This window comes from Miniopterus natalensis, chromosome 17, assembly GCF_054644295.1.
Source record: "Miniopterus natalensis isolate mMinNat1 chromosome 17, mMinNat1.hap1, whole genome shotgun sequence".
Lineage (NCBI taxonomy): Eukaryota > Metazoa > Chordata > Mammalia > Chiroptera > Miniopteridae > Miniopterus > Miniopterus natalensis.
In genome coordinates, this window is record NC_142097.1 from 42,801,274 (window position 1) to 42,808,222 (window position 6,949).

General features: G+C 57.2%; 1 protein-coding gene across 1 annotated transcript; it reads right to left on the reverse strand.

The window, feature by feature from the left end:
• Positions 1–386: 386 nt before the first annotated feature.
• On the reverse strand, positions 387–6,696 carry MRPL38 (mitochondrial ribosomal protein L38). The gene is made up of 9 exons (XM_016212463.2): positions 6,597–6,696; positions 6,296–6,475; positions 4,397–4,531; positions 4,111–4,319; positions 3,294–3,366; positions 3,108–3,153; positions 1,992–2,150; positions 1,617–1,753; positions 387–1,419 (listed from the first exon to the last, which is right to left on the reverse strand). Exons 1-9 carry the CDS (start codon positions 6,661–6,663, stop codon positions 1,283–1,285), a joined length of 1,143 nt encoding a protein of 380 aa, XP_016067949.1. The 5' UTR covers positions 6,664–6,696; the 3' UTR covers positions 387–1,282.
• Between the last annotated feature and the right edge of the window lie 253 nt (positions 6,697–6,949).

Consider the following 6,949-nt stretch of genomic DNA (forward strand, 5'->3'; position numbering starts at 1 on the left):
TGACAGTCCTTCTCAGAGGACCCACCCCAGCCGCGGCTCCCGGCAGCGCACCCAGTCCAGCCCTGCGACTCCCCATGGCCTCCCCACTCGTCTAGGCTCAGAGCCACTCCTGCCGGCCTCCTGCCACCCCAAGCTGGGAGTTGGGGTCCGGTTCTCTCTGGCCCTGACCCTGGGACCTCCATGCTGCTTCCCTAGGTTCTCAGTTCAGCAGCTCCTGAGCAGGGGATCTGGCCCGAGCCTCAAGAGACAAGACCCCCAAAGAGCCTCCGGTCTCCTCCGGGCTGAAGGCCATCACCTGAAAACCTACCACCACCACCTCCCTCCCAGGGGTTTCCGCGATTAAATGAGACAGTGCCCGCCCCGCGTAAGCGCAGGGGCTCACAGCTAGTACTCCGTAAGTGCTCTCTTCTGACCCGGGGACCCTGCTGCACTTTTTCCTTGAGCTGAGCTTCAGGCATTTGCCAAGTCAGGGTGTCAACAGTGAAGTGGATATTTGTGGTCACCAAGAGACAGACCAGTCCAGTGGTTTTTTTCAATACCCCCTTTAATGGAAACCGAAAGCACTCTTCAACTGCACTGGGAACCCCGTGTGGGCCCTCTGCTTTACAACACAAAGCAGCACTGTCTTGTGTGTTGTAAATAGGCGAAGTTGCCCGTTCTGGAAAAGATGCACAGATCTCCTGCTTGGCTACAGTCTTTCTTTAGAGGTTAGAAATACCCTAACAACCAGGGAGGGTGCAGGGGCTTCCTAGGCCCAAGCAGGGCTGTGTGTGCCTAAGATCTGAAGCCTGAGAGGGCAGGAGCCTGCACCCTACAGCCAGTTAGGGGCCAACGCTCAATGGGCACATCTCTTTCCAGAGGCCTGCTTTTCTTCTGGACCTGTCTTCAGCCACTGGATCGCAGAGCCTCTGACACCCATAGGAGGCAGATGTGGGGGGTTACCCCCTGGGGTGGGGAGCAGCCCTCTTTCCACCCATGAAGCAATACAACTCCACGGTGGGGGGGGTGGGTCTGGCTGCTCCCAGAACACAGACCTAGACCAGCTATAGCAGAAATCATCTTTATTCATGCACCACCCCTGCCACCACCCCTGGAGAGAGCCTCTTCACGCCTAGGCCCTGGGCCTGCTGGGAGGGCAACAGAGGGGCTGCCTCAGACAGGGCCCCAAACCCCACAGCTTGGCCCCAGGGACCTGTGTGTTTATGGTTAACTTCCTGCAGAGCCTGATAGAGTGGCCTGAGAGGTCCAGCCCACCCTCTGAGGTGGGTGGCAGTCTGGCCACTTAGTAGATGCCATAGGTGGGTTCATGACTGTCTCTGTACCGGTCCAGGTAGCGAAGGGGCTGCCGGTGGGGGAAGCGTTTCTGCTTGGGGTGGTAAGGGGGTGGCCGCACAAACTCGAACACGGGCTCCCGCATGTCTGCAGGAAGAGTGAGGATGTGGATGGCAACTGTGGCTGGCCTGAGCCCCTGTCTTGTCCCCAGGCTGGGGCTACCCAGCCAGCCCACCTGAGGAATGGCTGACTCCCTGTAACCAGGGAGACCTACTGGTCAGGTTGGGAGAGGTCTGTGGGCTCAGACCAGCCACCTCCCCTCCTCCAGCCCACTGTGCTCCTACCTAAAAGCTGGTGGAAGGTGTGGGTGACCGAGTCGTCCCAGCGGCACTGGAAGAAGGCCAGGCCAGCTGGAGTCATGGCTTCCTGGTGTTTCTTGTAGAAATCGAAAGTGTGGAAGGTCCGCTGGGCAAGCTGGTAGCTGGAAGACGGGGGAATGTGAGAGTGGGGAAGGGATACTAGAACCCACAGCCCACCCCCGCCCCACAGGCAATCCTGAGGAGCCCCTTAGGGCCTGCCTAGCACAACTACTGTCTGCCAGCCTAAGGTCATGAGTTAAGAGAGAGGCAAAGAGGACTGAGCAAGACTGACCACTGCTGGGAAGCTGGCCTGAGGCTGGGGTAGGAGGTGTGGGGGCATGTGTGTGGGGTGTCGATTACCAGGGTGAGGGCCGAGTATCCCCAGAGAAGTCGATTGGCTTCTCCTGCTTGAAGAGCAGGAAGGCAAAGCGGTGGAAGCCAGAGCCCCGGGCAGGGAAAGGGGGCAGGTAGGGACACGTCTCCTGTCCTTCGGCCACCCTGTTGCCAGGGATGTTGGTTCTGGTAGGAGGAAGAGTAATCCGTTAATTGCCACTGGACAGAGGTGGCAGCAGGAGCATCCCCACCATGTACTCACTAGAGGCTGAAACAATTCCAGGGGACACAGACGCTAAAAGGATGTTTACTTTATGACTGAGTAGGAGGTGGAGCTCTGTGAACCTCAGGGGCTCAGAGGCAGAGGGCTAGGGTCCCAGAGACAGTCAGGGTGAGAGCAAAGCCAAGCAGCTTGTTTGCTACGCCCTGGGGAGCCGGTGGGGCTGCCACAGCCATGCAGGCTGGAGACTATGACACCTGAGCTGCTTTTCTCTCCATTTCCCAAAGCTCTGGGCTTTGTCAGTTTCTGCCCAACCTGGCACGGGGATGGCCACTGCACCCGCCTTGAAAGATAGCCCCAGAGGGTCCTGCTGCACAGGTTGGCAACTGCAGTTGAATAAAAATGACAGAAACCACCTCCCAATCACTGGCCTCGATTACCCAGAAGTCCCAAAGCTGCAGTCACCTGCTTGACTTCTGTCCCCTGGCCTGGTGCTCAGAGCCAAAAGCAACTGAGAAAAAAAAAGGCAGGCCAACCTGAGCATATCACAGCTGCCAGAGGCCTTTCATGGTCCCTCTCCCATCTGGTTGTTACAGAGCCCCTCAGGGTGGTTAAGGAATGTGAGGCACCATCCTAGATTTACAGGTGATGAAATGAGTTCAGGGAGACCAGGAGGCCTGTAGCAGCAGCCGAGGTCCGCTGCCTGCTTTTCTTCTGTACCTGTCTTCAGCCACTGGATCATAAGGCCCCTGACACTCTCAGGAAGCAGAGGTGAGGGGCTACCTCCAGGGGAGGGAGGTTAACCCAAACTCCCATTGTTAATCCACGGTGGAGCCAAGGCTGAGTGTAGCTCTTCCCAGGATGCCAGGGCCTCCCCACATGCCTGACCCACTCTGACCCACTGCCCTGCCCCAGGTACTCACACCAGCCAGTGGACATACTCGGCATCTGGCTCTAGCAGGTGTCCATCTGCACATAAACAGACCACCGACTGAGGCCCATGAAAGGAGCTGGGGCTGGAGCTCTCCACCGGGCCCTTCCCTCAGCCCCCCAGGGCCCTGGCTCATGGGTGGTGAGGATGAGAGGCCCCGTGTACCCTAGACACCTACCCAAGTTGGTTAGTAGCAGTGTCCACATGGAGCCCTCCTCTGCCTCATAGGTCACCTGTGGTGCCTGGGCAGCCTGATAGGGAAAAAAAGAAGGAGCCGTCACCCCTACCAGGAACAGACAAGCTGTTATAAACAGACCTTCTTTCTGGAGAGCAGGAGTCTGAGGGAGCCCTGGAGAAGGGAGAGCCCACTCTGATCCAAACACCCTTGACAGCCCCTCTAGAGGCAGGCCAGCAAAGAGAAACTTATAGAAGGAACCATGCAGAGTTGCCTATCCCAAGAGCTGAACCACAGAAGGCCCACATGTCAATGAACAGGTGAGAAAGGCACTCTGAATACAGTGGGCCAGCCAAGATGGAGCTGCTTTTCTTTTCTTTTCTTTTTTGGTAATTATAATGGTGTTTACTAGGATATCAAAGAGATACTGAACAATAAAACTTTGGATCAAACCACGTAGATGCCACGCTTGTGCCCTTAACCACCATAAAAACCACCTCCAAAAATACTTTCAAAAAGGAACTGTTGCCCAGCTAGCATGGCTCAGCAGTTGAGCACTGACCTATGATCCAAGAGATCAAGGTTTGATTCCTGGTCAGGGTACAGGCCTGGGTTGCAGGCTCCATCCTTGGTGGTGGGGGTGGGCGCATGCGGGAGGTGGCTGATCAATGATACGCTATCACACTGATGCTTCTCTCTCTCTAAAAATCAATTTTTTTAAAAAAAGGAATTGTCTGTGGCTCTGCATGTGTGGCCCTGTGGTCCTGCAGTGGGACATGTCTGTGCACACAGGGCAAGAAGGGGCACAACCAGCAGTTACCTCCATTGGAGTGACCTCATTGCCGTAGTACACAGGCATCAAGTCATCCTCACCCACGGTGTAGGCCACGTGCAGGGGAACTCGGGGCACGAAGGTGGCACCATGGAACAGGTCTCGGTAGAGGCCATAGTACTCCGCCAGACGCTGCTTGTGGTAGGGGCCAGAGGTCCTCTCCCATTCAGCCTGCACAGCCTCCAGTGGAATGCACGCTGGGAAGGAATGATGCCATTTGGGAACCAGGGTGGGGGCAAGGACATGCCAGGGCCCTCTCCCCTGGGAGGCTTACCTGTGCGGAGGCGGGCAGCCCGCTCCTCCTCCACATTGGCCCTCAACTCCCGGAGGACCTGTTTCCGCTCCAGTAGCTGTTGGGTCCGACAGACCTTGGGTGGAGGCAGCCCAATGTCAATCTTGTCTTTGGGATCTAGGGAGGGAAGATGTGTTAGAGGAAGTGGGATCAATTCTTGGTAAAGCCACCTGTCCCTATCTAGTCCTCTCACTTGCCCAAGATCTGTTGCTAAAGCTTTCCCTTTAATTCACAAAACTAATACATACCGTGTAGTCTGCTTCACAGACCTGAACAGGGTCCAGTTGCTAAGCAGAATGGATAAGTTTGAGACTGCACTTTCTAGTTACCCTGTCTGTCTAGAACTAGGTCAAGGGAAATAGAGGCACATGTCTCCCAATTATGGTTGGGATCACCTTCAAGCCTGTTCACAGCCAGCCACAGATACACACCTGTGTCCTCAGCAGGCTAGCTGAAGCTAAAAGGACTTAAAAAAGCACTTCTTGCCCTGGCCAGTGTACTCAGTGGTTAGTGTCAGCCCACGCACTGAAGGATCTTGGGTTAGATTCCCGGTCAAGGGCAGGTACCTGGGTTGCAGGTTCGAACCTCAGCCTGTCACAGCGAGTGCAGGAGGCAACCAATCGATGTCTCTCTCTCATATCCATGTTTTTCTCTGTCTCTTCCCCTCCTTTCCACTCTCTAAAAAACCAATGGAAAAAATATCCACGGGTGGGGATTAACAAGAAAAAAAACAAAATAAAACAAAAGAAGCACTTCTTATTTTAATGAACAAGCCATACAAGTCTCCTGGGAAATTGTTAAAATTCGGATTCTGATTCAGCAGGTCAGAGTGGGGCCTGAAACGGAATTTCTTTTTTCTTTTTTAAAAATTCTCACCCGAGAAATACTTTTTATTGATTTTAGAGGCAAGTGGGGGACAGAGGAAGGGGGGGGAGAAACGGGGAGGGGAAGATGGAAAGGAACATGGATTGGTTGTGCCCCGACCCGGGATTGAACCCCAAACCTGGGCATGTGCCACGACTGGGAATTGAACCCAAGGCTTTTCCCTGTACAGGATGATGCTCTAGCTGAGCTATACCAGCCAGGGCATGAAAACAGCTTTTCTAAGGAGCTCCTAGGTAATGCCTGTGCTGCTGGTCCCAAGACACACTTTGAGTAGCAAGGCCCTAGAGAACTTTTAACCCAACACCTTTTCCCATTTACACTAGACAATAACAATTAACACACACTGAACCCTTCTTAAGGGTGGATTAGGTTAGGATTTCCAATGGGCTGTGTCCTTTAACACTCGCAATTCTGTGGCTTAGACGTAATTATTTGATTTTATAGTTGAAGAAACTGAAGCTCAGGGAAGTCCCTCCTAAGAGGCCGACCCGGGTTTCAAGCAGGGCTGTAGAGATTCCCCGCCCAAGCCCTTAACCACCAGAAACACTGCCTGGGAAAGGCTTTCCAAAAGGGCGCACTGGTAAGTTGCTCAGGGGCCGCGTTCCCCAGCCACCCTGCCCGGGCCCTTCCATTTCTTTCCGCAGAGCACTGCACCCCACGCGGGGGCAAGGCCCCAGTGATGCTTAAGACGGCAGGGCCCGTCCTCAGGGGGCTCGCCCCCTGGGAGGCAGGCAGCGAAAGTAAAGTGCGCTGCGGGGCGGCAGGGCTCCCCGCCGGGTGTTCCAGGAGCACGGGGCGGCGCTGACTCGGAATGGGGGCGGTCAAGATCTTCGCAGAAATATCTCAAGTGGAACTCTAATAGTGGGGGAGGGACTTTTCCAAGCAAGGGACCAACGGGTGTGAAAAATCCCGGTGGGACAAAGCCGCCGACAGGGAGCAGGCTGGCCCCTCCCCCCGGGCTCCCGGAGGCCGCCGGCGGGGCCCCGAGGCCCGCACCTGACTCCACCCCGAAATGCTCCCGGTAGGTCCGCCACCAGTGCGGGGCCCGTGCCTCCTGCTCCGCTCGGCGCCGGTAGCGGTCGAAGCTGCGGTACTTCTCCAGCCGCTCCAGGTTGCTCACGTCGATGTCCTCGTTGGGCATCGGCCCCAGAGGCGGGGTCCGGCGGCTCAGCGCGGCTGCGGGCAGACAGCGGGACGTCTCAGGCCGGCTGCGGCCCGGCCCCCCGGAGGCCGGGCGGGCGCAGGCTCGAGTCCCAGGGCTCCGGCTTAATGGGCACCACACCCCGAGACCCCTCACCCGACGTGCTGAAGCCCCGCCACCTCCGACTTCCGCCCAGTGCTGCTCGCCACATGGGCGCCGCCATCTTCCCTCAGGCCGGCGTTGCCCCGGCCTCTGGAACGCAGCTGAGGCGACTGGAATAGCGCTCGAGCGCGCCGCCGCGGCCCCGCCCCCGCCCCGCCAGACCCCGCCCCCGGGACCCAGGAGCCCCGCCCCCGCCCCAGCCAGACTCCTTCCGGGAAGAGCTCGAGGTCCTTTCCCGCAAGCGGAAGCGGCTGGCTTCCCCGCCCCGGAAGTGCTGAGTGACCGGGCCGGGTTGCGAGCGGTTGGGGCTCCTGCTCGCGGCCGGCCACCGGGCAGGCGGAGCTCCC